The following is a 15,819-nucleotide window of genomic DNA, read 5'->3' as shown; positions in this document are numbered from 1 at the left end:
AAAGCGCTTTCACAAGGGCACTTTCTCACCTGGTCCTCATTCATTCATCCAGTCAGCAACTGTGTTTTGAACACTCCCTGTGTGCAGAGAACCGGTCCCAGCCTCACGGGGAGCACTAAGGTGGTCTTTTTTAGCCAGTGCCAGTGATTTCATTAGTACAGGAAACTTGATGGAGGAGGAAACCCCCCTTTACCCCTTTACAGCCTGCTCCGCATAGCTGATAGGTGTTGGTGGGGAGGGAAGAGGGGATTTAAACTCTCAAGTTTTTCTAAGTATTTTTAAAATGTTTTATCAATGTCTTTATGTCACTTACATTTCCCATTACATTTCTCACTAACACGCCTTACAGAGGGCAATGCCTTGGTTTTAAAAATGGAAACAGTTCAACAGAATTAAGCGATATATTTTAAAAGTCCTATGTTATAAATGTGGTGTGCCATGGCCATGATCTCCTTTCTCTACAAAGAAATGAGAGGGAACCATTGTATGTTTCATCTTTGGAGTCATGCTTGGCTATTATAATTTTGTAAATTTGAAAAAAACTTTTTCTTGTGCTTTTATTTACATTGTTGTAATTTTTAATATTATTTACCTGGTTCTGCTTACTTTACTCAATCTCAATCCATATGTTCTCCTTTGCTGTTCTGTGTAACATGGGTTTATTCTGCCCCTCCTCTTTGAAGGCCAGACTGTTACATACCAGCATCATCCCCAAGCCCTTCTGAAGAATCCTGGGTCTGTCCCCGCTACACCAAGTTCTGTCTCATTAGTTGGGGTTATTATCCCTATTTTATATATGAGAACATTGAAGCTCAGAGAAGGGCTGTGGCTTTTTAGTGATCATAGAACTGGAAAGCACCTCAACTGCCATCCGATCCAAACCCCTCCCCCCCAGTTCTGCAGATGCAGAAACTGAGTCCCAGGAACATTGTGACTTGCCTGAGATGTCACGTGAGGGTCAGAGACAACCCAGGGCTTCTGCCTTTAGAGCTAGTGCTCTTTCCATTGTACTTCATAAGGTGAGAGGGAACACACCTCTTGTGGCACAACTGGGACTCAAAACAGGTCTCTTACCTTCTATTCCAGGAATTTTTCCTTTGTATCATCTCCTTATCTGTTTCTAGCATGGCTTCAACTGCTTCGACTGCTGTTTCCATGCATGCCCTTGGTTCAGCTGCTGTTAAGAGGTAGAATGCTATTTGTCCACTAATGTGAAAATTTTTTTTGTTGTTGTTCCCATACAGGATACACAGCAGGAACACCCTACAAGGTCCCACCCACCCAGAGTAACAATGCACCACCTCCCTACTCTCCATCACCTAACCCTTACCAAACGGCTATGTACCCTATTCGAAGTGCCTATCCCCAGCAGAACCTGTATGCCCAGGTACGGGAGATTCAGGTGCTGATTATTCTTTCAAGTAGACAGCTCCATAGTGGGGGTTTGTGAATGGTCTGTGAAGACCCATTTCTTCTCAGAAATATCTCCTCATTAGTGTTCTTCCCTTAGATTAAGAATCACTTTCCCTGCTCTGCACTCTTAAATATAAGTTCTTTTTAAAAAAAAATAAGTTCTTAAGGGAAAGTTAAATATATAGATCATTGTGTGTGTGTGAGAGAGTGAGAAAGAGAGACAGAGAGGAAGAGAGACAGAGACAGAGACAGACAGAATGAGGGGGGAGAGAGAGAGAGAGAGAGAGAGAGAGAGAGAGAGAGAGAGAGAGAGAGAGAGAGAGAGAGAGAGAGGAGAGAGAGAAGGAGGGGGAGAAGGAGGGGGAGAGGGAGAGAGAGACTGATAAGGGGAGGGAGAGAATTAGACTCTTAGAATAGGAAGGAGGGATATCCTCAGATACCAGAAAGATCTTAGAAGAGAATATCAAGTTGGAGGAGAGACCTTGGAACATTGAGTGTAGTTTAGAGACAAAATGTTAAAATTGGAAGGACTCTCAGATTATAGAAGGTTAATTGAAAAGGATCTTAGAACTTGGAATTTAAGAAGTGGAAAAGACCCTAGCAAATAGAATACTTGAATAAGAAAGTCAGAAGTAAAAGAGACCCTCTAACAGAATATGTCAGAACTTAAGACTTAGAATGTGAAGAGGCTCTAAAGAGCTCTTAGTTCAACTCCTTCATTTATAGAGGAGATGGAAGCCAGAGAAGGAAAGTGAGTTTCCCAGTGTCACAAGGTGAAAAGTCCCAGAGCCAGGACTGGATTCCAGATTTCCTGAACAGGAATAGCAGCTAGAATTTATATCGCACTTTAGGTTTGCAGGGTGCTCTACCAAAATGATCTTATTTTATCCTCACAATCCTGAGAGATGCTTTTAGCACACCTATTTTATAGATGAGGAAACTGAGGCAAACAGAATTGCATAGATAGTGTCTGAGGTTGGATTTGAAGTCTAGTTTTCTCCACTCTAGGTCTAGTGCTTTATCTACCATCCACCTGGCATGTTTTACAGCTGTGGTCTTCATAGGCTTTCTCTCTTCAAGATTGACACCCGAAGAAACTTATTATATGTGGATTTGTTATTTCCTCAGGGAGCTTATTACACACAGCCTGTGTATGCCGCCCAGCCCCACGTTATCCACCACACCACCGTTGTCCAACCCAACAGCATTCCATCAGCCATCTACCCAGCACCTGTGGCCGCTCCCAGGACCAATGGGGTAGCAATGGGCATGGTTGCTGGAACCACCATGGCCATGTCAGCAGGTGAGTGTTGTTTTTGTTGTTCTAAGCTAGTGAGAGAGAGGGATGTGCAAGGTTCCTTCTGATGATAAAAATATTATTAGTCAGCCCAAGTGGATGCAGTTTTATCATTAGAATTTTTCCATTGGATTAAGTTTTAACCTTGCCCATTTGGCCATTTTAAATTTACATTCCCCCAGAGAGAGGTTACATCCTAAGTCAAAAGATTTAGAATTAGAAGGGACCTTAGAGGTCACCTAGGGTAAGTTCCTCATTTTAGAGTTAATTAAACCAGGATCCATTGTAAAGGGAAAGTACTTGCCCTAGATCTCAAAGACAGCAATTGCTAGAACCAAGATTTGAGGGGAGGGACTATTCCCTTTTTATCTTTATATCCCATGCTTGTTGAGTTGAATTGTCTGAGCTCCCTTACTAGCCATTCACTGGGTAATGAAACTGTTCTCTTTGATTTCTTAATTACAAGTTAATGACCTTTTCTCAGTCCTTTTCCTTTTTGACTTAGCTTTCAACAGTATTGACCAATCTTTCTTCACCTAATTTCCTTCCTTGACCTGTGTGGTGCTACTTGCTCCTTTTTCTCCTCTTACCTGTTTGCCTCTTCTATCTCAGTTCCTTATGGACTCCTTAATTGGTTCTTTTATTTCCTAAGTATTAATGACTTCCAAGAACTGGTCCTTATTCTTTCCCTCTTTCTTTTATCTTTTTCTCTCTGTTATCTGATCCATTTCTATGAATTCACTTTATTCTTCAGAGATGACTCCCATGTTCTATGTATCAATACTGATCTAACTCCTGGATTCTCAGCAATATCTCCAATTGCCTGCTGGACTTTTCCATCTGGTTGTCCTATTGATAACGTAAAACCAACATAGCCAGAATGGAATTATAACTGTGTAATGTCGACTTTTGTTTTTCCCATTAATAAAGACAAAATAGAACTTTTACTTGCCCCAGAAACTTGGCTATTTCTGTTGAGGCCATTATGCTCCTCCTGGTCTCCCAGTTTTGGCGTCATCCTTGACACTTCTTCCTTTCACTGGCCCTCTCCCCCATGTCTAGTACCCGAATCTTGCTGAGTCTACCTTCACAACACTTTTAGCACCTGCCACTTTTTCTCTAGTCCTACAACTGTCAGCCCAGTTCAAGCCTTTATCGGCTCTCATCTGGCATACTGTAATAGGCTCTTCATTGGTCTCCCTGCCTCCAGTCTCCTTTCTAATCAAACCTCAGCTGCCAAAAATAATCTCCTGAAGGTAACGACCTGATCCTGTCATTCTCCTGTCCAGAAACCTTTGTGGTTTTCTGTAACCTCTGGGATAAAATATATACTCCTCACCCTGGCATTCAGAACTCTCCACAGCCTGTCTACAACCCATCCTTGTTTACTTCAGATTGCCCTAACTCTTCACTCCTGTATATATCAGTCAAACTCGGCTACAACCTCTTCTCAAAACTTTGTCTTCCATCTCCCACCTCCTGACGTTCTCAGAGGTTCTCCTCTATAGTTGGAATGCCCTCCCTCATTTCCTCGTCTTTCTAGCATCCTTTCCTATACTGTTCTGCTCAGGAGCCATTTGCTCCATAATACTCTTCCTTCTTCTACCCCTTCCCAAAATTCTCTCCCTCCTCAGATTATTTTATTATACTGAACATTTTGTGTCTTGTGTGACCCAGTCCTCTGAAGGCAGGGATTCTTCATTGATGCCTTAGTGTCTCAGTGTCATGCACAGAGTCTTGTCGTAGATATTTGTGAGCAAAGCACTTTCTTTCCTGGGTTCTATGCAGTACTAGTATTATTATCTTCATTTGACAGATGTGTTAACTGAGATTTAGAAAGGTGAAGTGATTTGCCCATATTTACCCAGTTAAGAAAGGTCAAAGACAGGACGCTACAATGAATGATGTTTTCCTTTCTTTGTTTTACTAGGTACCCTGTTAACTACACCACAACATACTGCAATTGGAGCTCACCCCGTCTCCGTGCCAACGTACCGGGCCCAAGGGACCCCCACTTACAGCTATGTACCTCCACACTGGTAAACTTCAGCAGCCAATTCACGTGAGTGGAAATACCCTCAGTAGGGCCAGGTGACATTTGGGGGGATCCTATATCTGCAGCCTGGGTGCTCATTGCTTGACTCTTGCCAATTCTCTCCTTTTAGGGGATGAAGAGGTAGAAGAATGAGTGAACATAGAGATTTTGTCCTAAACTTTAGGTAATTTCCTCCAGAGCCCTCTAAGAGGACCATAGAATTTCAGTATTAGTTAAAACAAAAAATGTTAAAGCTACTGAGGGTATTTAGGTCAATTCAACAAATAAGTTATTAAGTGTCTATTATATGTTAGAGTTCCTAAAAAATGGAATGGCAGGTTTTGAAAAGAACTTAAGGCTAATCTAGTTCAAGCCTTTTATTTTACAAGGAGGAAATGGAGGTCCAGTGAAGGGACTAAAGGGCCACTCATCATTTTAGTGGCAGAATTGGGATTGGAATCCATGTTTTCTGACTCTTAGCCTTTCCCAGGGATGAATGGGAATTAAGACATAAGGGGAAGTTGGCTTCCTCTGTGTTTTATAGCTGAAGCCTCATAAATCCTTGGAACCTCATTGCCCATCTAATCCATCTAATCCAGACAGTGCCCTGTCTGGTAAATGGTAGTCTAGCTTCTACTTGGATACTTTCAGGGATGGAGAACTCCCTTAATCTAGAGGGAGCCGATTTCATTATAAAACTACTCTTACCCATTCAGTAATTCTTTTTGTTGGACTGATATCTGCTTCCCTTTGATTTCTGCTAAACTTGTGTGGCCCATGTAGTTGAGTGATTTTTCCAGATTTACCCTTAAAGGTCCATTAGAGGTTTCAGGACTGGGAAGTCTGGTATTTCCCTGAAATACCTGAAAGGGGCAGGGCAAGCAGGGGAGGAAGTACAACAGGGTCATATAACACCAATGTTGTACTAAACACATAAGGTTTTTAGTAGTAACTAAAAGTGTGATCACAGCTCAAATTTCTATAGTGCTTTACAGTCAAATGCTTTGTCCACAGCTGTTGAGATGGAGAATGAATGAGTGAAAAAGCATGTATTGAGGGCTTACTCTTTGCCAAGTACTGTGTCAAGCTCTAGGGATGCAGAAAGAAAAGGCATTGCTCTGGATCTTACTAGGGGAAGATAGAACATCAGGGTAATAATGGTCTGGGAGGCGTGTTATGGTCTGGGGAGTGACAGGGTTACTGAGAGGAGGAGTGGGGGGAGTGGATTAACACTACCTGAAGAGCAATAGTGATTCAGGTGTGGTCCTGGCAAGAGAAGGAAAGGGACGGAGGAAAAGGGCATATGGTCAATAGAGGAGCAGGTGCAAGAAGTGGGTGCCCATGGAAAATGGAGCTGGCTGAGATCCACAGAATGCAGAGGGCCCTGTGATGGATGCAACATCTCCTGGCAGCCAGGCCATGGACTGAAGTGCTAGAGCTGAAAAGTTCTGGACCCCAGGGCCTAGTCTGTGATCCAGAGAGCTGTGGCAGACAGGTGGAAGGATGGGACCTCATTGCAGAGAGGAAGAAATGAAGGTCCAGACAGGGGGAAGTCAAGGTCACACAGGTCAGGAAAAAACCTCAAGCCCACAGCACCTGCCTCTCACTTCATCAATTCTTCTCACTTAGAGAGTTGGAAATTGGACTGCCCAAAGTCATCAGATGGGACATGGAATCAGCCAGGATTTTAGCTTAGCTATCCAAAGGTCTTCTGAAGTTTGGGGGTGTTTGGGAGTCAGAGGGCCTGGTTTCAAATCCTGCCTCCATTACTGGCTATTTACATAATTTTGGAGAAGCTGATTCTTCTCAGTTTCCTAGTCTATAACATGAAGAATTTTGGATTCACTAAGAAGGGCTGAATTAGAGAGTCCAAACTCCTGTCTATACTGACATTCTGGAATTCTCTGAGTCCCTGCCCAGCCCCCCCTCGCCAACTCTCTGATTCCGGCCCTGCTGTGCCCAGTAACCTCGAGGGTCAGCTCCCCTGCTCTGGATGACCCTGCTCCCTGATATTCCCCTTTGCTTCTCTCTTGTCTCCACAGATTGGGAGTCAGACACGGTATGCAACAACTCAAGTCTTACACCCGGTGCTGGCATGATTCCAGACCAGCGCCATGCCCGTCTGCAAGAACAACCACCACTGAAAAGTGCCAGGGTCACTTTATGCATCCTTTAGTGTTTGGGGTTTTTCTTTTTTTTGGGGAAAAAGCTGCATTTTCTGACCTTTTCCCTCTTCCCTTGGCCCCTTTCTGCCAGCCCACTCCCCACCATCCCCCCCAAATGACGACCCTCACTCTGAGCCTGGCCAGTGGTCACAGTGTCTTTAGTCTTCTCATTTCTAGACCCCAGCGTTCAGTTCGGGGCGGCGCGCCCCCACTGGTGTTTTGTTTTGAGTTGTTCTGCCAGTGACTGGGCTTGTTCGTTTGTTTGTTGTAGCGAGAACGCGCGGCACGGCGCGGGGTCTCCGTTCTGGTTTGACTTCCTTCTCTGTTTCTCTTGAGGAGTGGGGGGAGTGATATCAGTCGTTGACTCTTCCATGCCACGACACAAATGGAACTCGCGTCTTCCAGAGAGCTGTCATGACCAATCATAATCCATCATCCAAAGCCGGCCCATCGATAGGAATCCAAAACTTGTGGGAATGTTAGCAATGGGACTTGTTAGTTTTAGGACTTAGGAAGGCTTTGGGTCTGTTCCTCCTGAAAGGTCAGACTGCTTTTTTAATAGCAGGGTGGGGAGGGTGGGTGGGGGGAGGGGAAGGGAATGGTCTCAGAGGCCAAGGGATGGGAAAAAGGAAGGGCTACACCTGGAAGCTAGCATAGGCTTTGCAACTTTGTTGTAAGACATCTCAGTGCTAGACCTTCTAAGGTATTTTGTGCCAGAACTTGAGGGACTGTCAGGCTTTTGGGGTGCTGGATCTTCTGATTACCAGGCCTCAAGGGTACCAGACCTCCCAAGTACTGGACCGTCTGGATGGCGGACCTTCTGATTGCACTGTATCGTAACCAGACAGTTCCTCTGAGGGCAATTGATGCTTGCAATAGTCCCAGGTGGGACAGATGGATAGAAAAGAAACACAGGGATCCCAAGTCATGCATCAGGATGTCTGCTTTCCAAGGCCAGCTGTCTCCTGGGGGGTAGATGAAGTTGACAGGCCCAAGCACCCAAAGAGAGCCCAGGAAATCTACCACTCTACCACCCTGAGATGACCCCCTGGGCGAGGAGGAGCAAGAGCTGGTGGGGCGTGGGATCAGTTCTCCAAGTAGGTGATGGAGAGCGTACCCCTGCCTCTTGTTGTCTGGACACATATCTGACGTGTCGGGGCAGGCTCTGCAAAGCAGAGTGGGCCAGAGCACCGCAAGTCCTTGCTGCCCAGCACCAGGTCCCAGATGCTGCTAACACTATTTTGTTCATTGAAGAAGTTATTGAGTAACATTTGAGGTGCTTCAAGGGAAAGAACTGTGGGGGCAGTAGGGAAAAGAGGGTGAAATCGGGATCATGGAGCAATAGCAATAAACATTTCATAAACTCATGGAGCTGGAAGGGGCCATTTTGTTCATCCCCTTCCTTTTATAGATGAGGAAACCAAGACCCAGAGAGGGGAGTTGCTCTTCTCCCAGGTCACATGGCGCGTGAGGCCGCCTGGAGAAGGAGCAGCCGGCCTGAGGGCGGGGGAGCAGGTGGGCACAAAGCAATAAAGGCACTCAACCAGAGGGAGGAGGACGCAGCAGAGGAGGAAGCTTCTTTTGGAAATAGCACTGAAGGGACATGGTGTCTTACATCTTGAAGGCCAAGGGAAGGAATGGAGCAGAGCTCCCTGCGGGCTAGAGAATTGTGGCACCTCGGCACCCTGTGGGTGCTGGGGGACCAAACGCCCCTTCAGGCTGGTCGGGTTGTACTCAAAGCAGGGGAGACACACTGAGATGACTGAGGTCCAGACCCATCCCAGGACCTGGAAAACCCCTCAGGTTCCTGCTCCACTGTTGGCCAAAGCTTGGGAAAAGGTCAGTCCATCCACTGCCCTTCCTGGGTTATGTGGGGTGCCAGGGGAGGGAATCTTGGTGCTGCCCTGGGCCTTTGGATGGAATTGAATTGGAAGGAGCTTTTACTGCTTAAAACGGGGTTTCAGTAAATCTTCAGTAGCAGTTCCACAGACTTAATGTCTGATGCACCTACTACTTGAGGGGATTTTGGTGGTCATTGTTGTGGGAAGAAAACAACCGAATGAAAAGATGGACAAGAGGTCTTATTTTTAGGAGTGCACATCTTATTCCATACTTCAAACAATGGCTTTCCTTAGAAAATTAAACCAACTCAGATTTGTTTTCAGACCCTTCAAGGAGGGCATCAAAACCAGAACAGATTCAAAGCTGGAAGGGCACTGGGGACCCCTTCTCCTTAGAGCCTCCTCACAAGGAAGGTCATCCCAAAACCTGATGGAGAAAAAGCCAGTCTTGATTTTTAGTCATTGTTTGGTCGGTCCTTCGGTGGCAGTGATTTCCATGGCATATAGAGTATAACCCTTCTAGACTTTTCCATCTAATGAGGTTCTCATCTATCCTTCTCTAATGTCCACAGAGGACTCATCTGCCACACTGGAAGCTTTCTTTGGTCCTTTTCATACTTCTGGTGTCTTCACACAATGCTCATTCAGGCTGTCCATTTGTGTCCCCTCACTCTTGCTATTTGGGGGGGGGGTGAAAGGTCATGTATCAAAAGTGGTTTTAAAAATACAAATAAAAAAAGAAATTTCATAAACGAAACACACACACACACACACACACACACACACACACACACACACACACACACACACACCCCCTGGTTGGTATTTGGGCTATGCCTCAATTTGTTTTTTAAAGAAATAATTTTCACAGTGTTAATCTAAGTAGTTTTACCAAGATGCCCACTCAATTTTTGGTTTTATAAGTCTGATTTGTGATCTTTAACCTCTCCTTAAATAATTCTTGTATGGACCTAAGATCTCATCAATGCTGATAACCCCTTCTATGCCTTCTTATCCATCCTTACAATTCTTAACTGTGTCTGTAAATTTTCCATAGTGGTTCCACCCAACACAATGAGGGGCTTCCTCCAGTTCTTCTATTTTGTAGATATCACACATCAAAAATGATGCCTCCCATGTTTAGCCTAATACACGATTTTCAAAGTGTTTTCTCTCCATTACTTCATTTTACCCTCCTAAGACTCTAAAAGAAAGCAGAAAAGAGTGATAATCCCCATTTCACAGAAGAGGCCAAAAGCAGAGAAAGGACTTGTCCAAAGTCACACAGCTAATTTGTCACAGCCAGGACTGGTGCTGCAATCTCTAGAGTTTCCCCAAAGTGGGCAAAGAGTGGGGAAGTGAGAAGATGAAGAGATTTCAGAAATTTCACATACAGCATTGATAGGAGAAAGAAAGCTAGTTGCCCTTGTAGCTCTAAAAATTGTGTTGACTTAGAGGCCCCCAAGTTGTCTGGCAGAGTGATTATGATGGAGAATGCTTAAGATGAGATAACCTAGGTTTGTTTATCTGTCAGGATTTGAATACTTCTCATCACCAATACCAAAAGGATCTAGCAAATACTATTTTATCCTCTAGCCGAAATAGCTTTGCCATTGGACCCTGAAACCCTGGGCCTGATTAAGGACAGAGAAATCACTAAGGGAGTTCAAGGATGTCACAGCCACAGGAAAGATAGTCCAAGGTTGGCCAAGAAGAACTGATTTCTTATTGTTCCAGTTGTTGGCACCTTTGCATTAAGATCTTGGCTACTGACAGAGTTGGAGGAAGAGGGAGAGGAAGGAGGGGGGAGAGAGAGGGAGGAGAAAGAGTGAGTGCAAGAGAGGAGAGCGAGTGTGCAAGAGAAAGGAAAAGGAATGGAGATGGGGAGTGGGAGAGGAAGGGGGGAGAGCATGAGAAAGAAGGAGTGCAAGTATGTCTGGGTAGGTACTTTGATGTCTATGTTAGTAGAATTGGAGAAGTTGGGTTGGGAGATCGCTCCCACTGGTAAGAGACTAGCACTGGTAAAGATAATGTCTTTGAGGGCCTCTGCTTGGCCATCTTCTTCTTAAGTTTAGAGGTAACAATAATGGTAGGTCATGCTTCTGTAGGGTATTAATGCTTACTTAGTATTTTATATGTTAGATCATTTGATCCTTACAATAGATAGTGCAAGTATTATGATCCCCATTTTGTAGATGTGGAAACTGAGACCAAGAGAGAGGAATCAATTTACTCAACATCACACAGCTAGTAAGTGATAGAACTACCATTGGAAACCCAGATCTCTTACCTCCCAGGTCAGGAATCAAAATGCTTCATATGTATTACCACCACCACTATCTCCGGAAAACACATCCTCTAAGAAACTTATACACCCTGTCAGGCAAATGTATAGGATGAAGAACTTGACTAGAATTCAAGATTTACAAGTTGAAGGAGGTCTTAAAAACCAATCTTCTGGTCCATGGTTCCCAATCTTATTTGTGTTGTGGACCCCTTGAGCAGTCTGACCTTGCTCAGGGTCATGTTTTTAAATGCATAAAATAAAATACATGGTATTATCCAATCATATTGGGATACGGTTATCAAAATATTTTTTCTTAAAAAACAAGTTAATGGACTTCAGGTTAAGAACCTACTAAATACTCTGATTTCTCAAGAAGCAAGCCTTTTGATTAGAGGACAGAGAAAGGACAACAGGAACATGTCAAGCTAGCTGCAGAGGATCTTAAATAGAGTTGTTGCATGTCAGAGCTGGAAGGGACCTTCAAGCCTAGAATGTGAAAGAAGGCAGTTAAGAAAAATAGAGAATGTCTAAGCCAGAAAGGCATTTAAAAAAACTTAAGAACAAAGAACGTTTAAATAGGAGAGAGAAACTTCAGGGATGTCAATCTTGAGGCTCAGAGAGGGAAGTCACCAGTCCACATTCACCCAGTATCTATCACTCTGTATCTGATCTGGAACTAAAAGCCAGGTCTTCCAATATTGGTACAGAACTCCTTTCCCTGACCCACATTAGGTATGTGCAGCAGTACAAGCCAGAGCAGTAGTGAGCAGGAAGGTTTAACAGAAGCTGGTTGCATCCCCTGCAGGTAAAGAACCCAGGGCCTACAAGGCCCTATGCTAGATGCTGGTGATCCTGAAATAAGACAGCCTCTCTGCTCATGAAATTTGCAGTTCTATAGGGAAAAAACTAATACACAAGCAATTCAGACACCGGGAAGTAGGAGATAAGCAGAGGGTGACCTCTTGTAGGGAGCTCACGGTTTGACATTCATCTCATTTTCTCCACTGTGATCTCCTCTCTCCCCCCTACCCAGAAAGGAAATGGTTGCCTTGTGGTTTGGCCCCACAATGGAAGCCAGATGGTTAAATATTTAGCATTTAGAGTATAGAAGGCATAGCTGGAAGGGACCTTTGAAAGGACAGTGGCAGAGCTGAGAGGGGCCTTCAAGATCCCCTCATTCCCACCTACTTTTATAGGGGACAGTTTTTAGTGTGGCAAAAGTAAAAAAAAAATCAGCCAAATGGGCCATGAAAGCCCATTCTTCCAGCAGAGGCTAGAAGACCTCTTGATGGAGACATCGTGGATGAGATTTCTTTCCAGGGACAGATTGGAAATTGATTTCGGCTTGGGAATTCCAACTTCAGAATTCCTCCTCGCTCTATTGAGACTCTTTTCAGATAGCAGATGTCGTTGGTGGCCATGATCCTGCTTTGGGGATCAAACACAGAACATAAAAACAAGTGAGTTAAAGGGCCTGGCACAGCCATGCTGTAGGGTGCAGACAGAGGAAATGGCAGCAGGTAGCAGACTGGAGTTTGAGTTTAGCAAGAGCACTGGATTTAACAGGAGGAGGTTTGGTTTTGAATCCCAGCTCTGTGACTTGGGCCAAGTAACTGCATGCTTCGGTTTCTTCCTCTGTGAAACAAGAAGGTTGGACTAAATGATTTTTCTGGTCCTATGCTAATTTCCCTACCTGTATAGTCTGGTGCTCCTGCTGTAGTGGAGAAATACTAGATTTGGAGTCAGAAGACCTGACTTTGCATCCTACTGTGTGATTATGGGCAAGTCAGGTCCTCTCTCTGGACCTTTGATTTTCCATGTCTGTAATACAGGGATAATAATACTTATACTACCTGCCTCACAGAGTTGTTGTGAGGAAAGCACTTTGTAAACCTCAAAGCATTCTAGAGATGGCAATATTATCAATAGATTGATCTCCCCATACCTGATCTGCTCCTTGACATGTAATAAGTAGATCATACATGACAAACATGACATTTACTGAACGCTTACCATAAGCAGGAGTCCAGGGTAGGTTATGGAGGACCTAGAAGTTTAGCTAAGACATGAATGGTCTTTCTCTTCAAGGACCTATAGTCCTTCAGGTAAGGGAGGTGATGCTGAAAGCCTAGAATAAAATTGATTGCATTAGTTTGATGATCATCAGAGGATATGTTAATAATTTTGCTCTCCAGCCCAGACTGTCATGGAGCCCTTGAACCAAATATCACCATGGAAATGGGACCCCAGAAAAGGAACCATGTGTAGCCAAGTCTTTCCTTGCATTTTATGACCAGACATAACCTCATAAACTTTCTTTTCCATGCACAGTCTTTAAACTGAAACTCAGCCGAGGCCTAGCCTTAGTTTGCCAGCATTTCCCAGAAGGTTGGAGGAGGATGGTAGGGAGATTTGGTCAATTTGAATTCAAGACTCCACAGATCAGGGCGTTGTAATCCCAGCCCTAGCTTTGTGAGCTTAGGAAAGTCATTTCCTTCCCTGTGTTTTGTTTAGTTGCTTCAGTTGTAAATACAGGGTGTTGAAGTGGCTGATTTAAGGTTCCTTCCAGCTGTTGATCCTCTTTAGGACAGAGTCTGGACGGGTATGGATGCAGAGATCACTGCTTCGAGAAATGCCAAAGGCTTTCAGCTGGCCAAATAAAATGACCTGGAGAGTAGTCAGAGCCATGTTAGAAAATAAAGTGTGTTTGGCCATCCTAGTATTTACAGCTTTGTTGATCTATTCAAACATTTTGTGTATAATTAGACTCCTAGGATTTTTTTTAAGAGCTAGAAAGGACCTTAGAGATTGTGATATATATATGTATATATATATATATATATATATATATATATATATATACACATACATATATGACAACCATCTCATCCCATTTTACAGTGGAAAGGAACAACCTATAGGTTGGAATCAGTTTTGAGCCTAAGCCTTCAACTTCCCAGTGTAGAGATTTATTTTTCATTCTACTTTATAAATCATGATATAGCTAGAACCAGAGATCACAGACTTTACGACCTTGGGAAAAATCTTTTCCCTTCCAAACAGTAATTTGTTTCTTCTGTAAATCAAGAAGTTTGCTTAGACTGACAACTAAGGTCCTTTTTGACTCTTAAATCCTATGTTCTTATGAACCCGTGAAAGCTCTGAAGCTTCTCTAATACAAAGACTTCTGCAGAAAAGAGGGCCTTTAAGATCCCAGGGTCTGGGGCATCCTGGAGCTTTGTTTTGCCTCTGAGGAGAGTTGCCAAAGCTGGGCCTCTTCACCTGGGGAAGTACTCCCAGTGGGGAATGGAGGCATTCTAAGAGTAGGTCAGCAGAGGGACTCCAAGCACCATCCCCAGAAAGGTGGAATCTCATTTAAAAAAACATAATAGGGGCAGGTTAGAGTTCTCCCATCATACTCCCATCACACATCCAAATGTTGTAGGTCCAACTGCCTGGTGAAATAGTGACCTATTTATCTGCTTTATCTGTTAAGTTCTTATTCCTCAAACTCTTGAAATATCAGCAGCTCCTAGTTCTCTGGCCACAGCTAATAAAGCATTTTCTTAAGAAGTAGTCAAGTCTTATTAACTCCATTTTATAAAGTAGGACTGGATCCAAGAGCCAGTGACTTGCTCAAAACTATTACGTAAGTAGCAGGCTAGAAGTTAAATCTCCTGATTCTTTCCATTCTGTCTTACTGCTTCTTTAAATTATTTTTCTTTTGGTAGGTTGATACTCCTTGAGTCCACAACCTTACACTCTAGATTCTTGTAGTCCTTCCCCAGTTTCTCTCAAGTGTTTTCTCTGCTATGTGCTATTGGGTCCAAGTAACTTTAGAGTTCCACTATAGGATGAAAGCAGATGAATATAGAGAGCAAATGAATCCAGTGTTTGGGCTGGGAACAGGGGAGGTAGGCAAAAAAAAGTGGTACAGGTCATAAAATAACCATTGTGGCGGTGTCTATCACGTGCAAGTACCAGTCTTCTAGACCATAATGAATACCGGGCCTGGGAGCTCTGCTAACATTGGTGAGGCCCTTGTGTTCTTCCCAACAGTGTCTTTAGCTTGTGTTTGGAGAAGTTGAATACTATAACCTAGTGTTCCCAAAAGGAAGGGATAATATCATCCATCATTAGGTGTTCAAGTGAAAGTGTCCATCTCAGGTTGCTACAATCATGCATACCTGTCTGGCTTGAATATTTTCCTCTACTGAACATGGTGATCCAATAATTCCTGCCCCTTTGGCATCTGGAGTCCTCTATCTTGCTTGGCCCTTATTCCAGTACAAAGTGTTCACATGGCTTGAGAAAAGAACAGGATGGATTTAACAACCATGGCTTCTCATTGACACCCTTTGTATCTCCTGACCTCATCAGTATCCAGTAGCTCATACCAGGGAATATGCATTCCTATAATATTTAATCTTTTGGGGGTGGGTGGGTTTATGATTTTGTATTTTTTAAATTAATTTTAATCTACAGGTTGGATCCTAATTTTAAAATTTTATTGGGACTCATATACAAAGAAGAAAAATATATTAAAAACAAACTTTTGACCAATGTCTTCCATGCTTGATCCAAGGACTTCGATGTATTTTAGAAACACAGCCTGGAATTTTTAAGGATATGGCAGCCCTGCAGCCCCAGCTTGTGTGTATGAAATGTAAATCTGACTTGGTTTTTTGGGTTTCAATTTCTGTTATTCAGTTTTCTTTGGTTTTGAAGATCAGATAGTGATCTCCCAGACAGATTTAAGCCAAGAATTTGTAACTGTATGA

The 15,819-nt window shown here is 43.5% G+C and overlaps 1 protein-coding gene across 5 annotated transcripts in view; it reads left to right on the top strand.

The window, feature by feature from the left end:
- FAM168A (family with sequence similarity 168 member A) overlaps positions 1 to 15,575 on the top strand; it is a 188,303-nt gene extending 172,728 nt beyond the window's left edge. For all 5 annotated transcript variants that reach the window (XM_074304028.1, XM_074304026.1, XM_074304024.1 and 2 more), the window contains 4 exons: positions 1,245 to 1,387; positions 2,542 to 2,716; positions 4,641 to 4,772; positions 6,788 to 15,575. In XM_074304028.1, the coding sequence (XP_074160129.1) occupies positions 1,245 to 1,387; positions 2,542 to 2,716; positions 4,641 to 4,753 (431 nt within the window). In that variant the 3' untranslated portion in view covers positions 4,754 to 4,772; positions 6,788 to 15,575. The remainder of the gene's footprint in view (positions 1 to 1,244; positions 1,388 to 2,541; positions 2,717 to 4,640; positions 4,773 to 6,787) is intronic.
- The last annotated feature ends 244 nt before the right edge of the window (positions 15,576 to 15,819 follow it).

This window comes from Sminthopsis crassicaudata, chromosome 3 (assembly GCF_048593235.1).
Source record: "Sminthopsis crassicaudata isolate SCR6 chromosome 3, ASM4859323v1, whole genome shotgun sequence".
Classification (NCBI taxonomy): Eukaryota; Metazoa; Chordata; class Mammalia; order Dasyuromorphia; family Dasyuridae; genus Sminthopsis; species Sminthopsis crassicaudata.
This window is presented reverse-complemented; position numbering and strand designations above follow the sequence as displayed.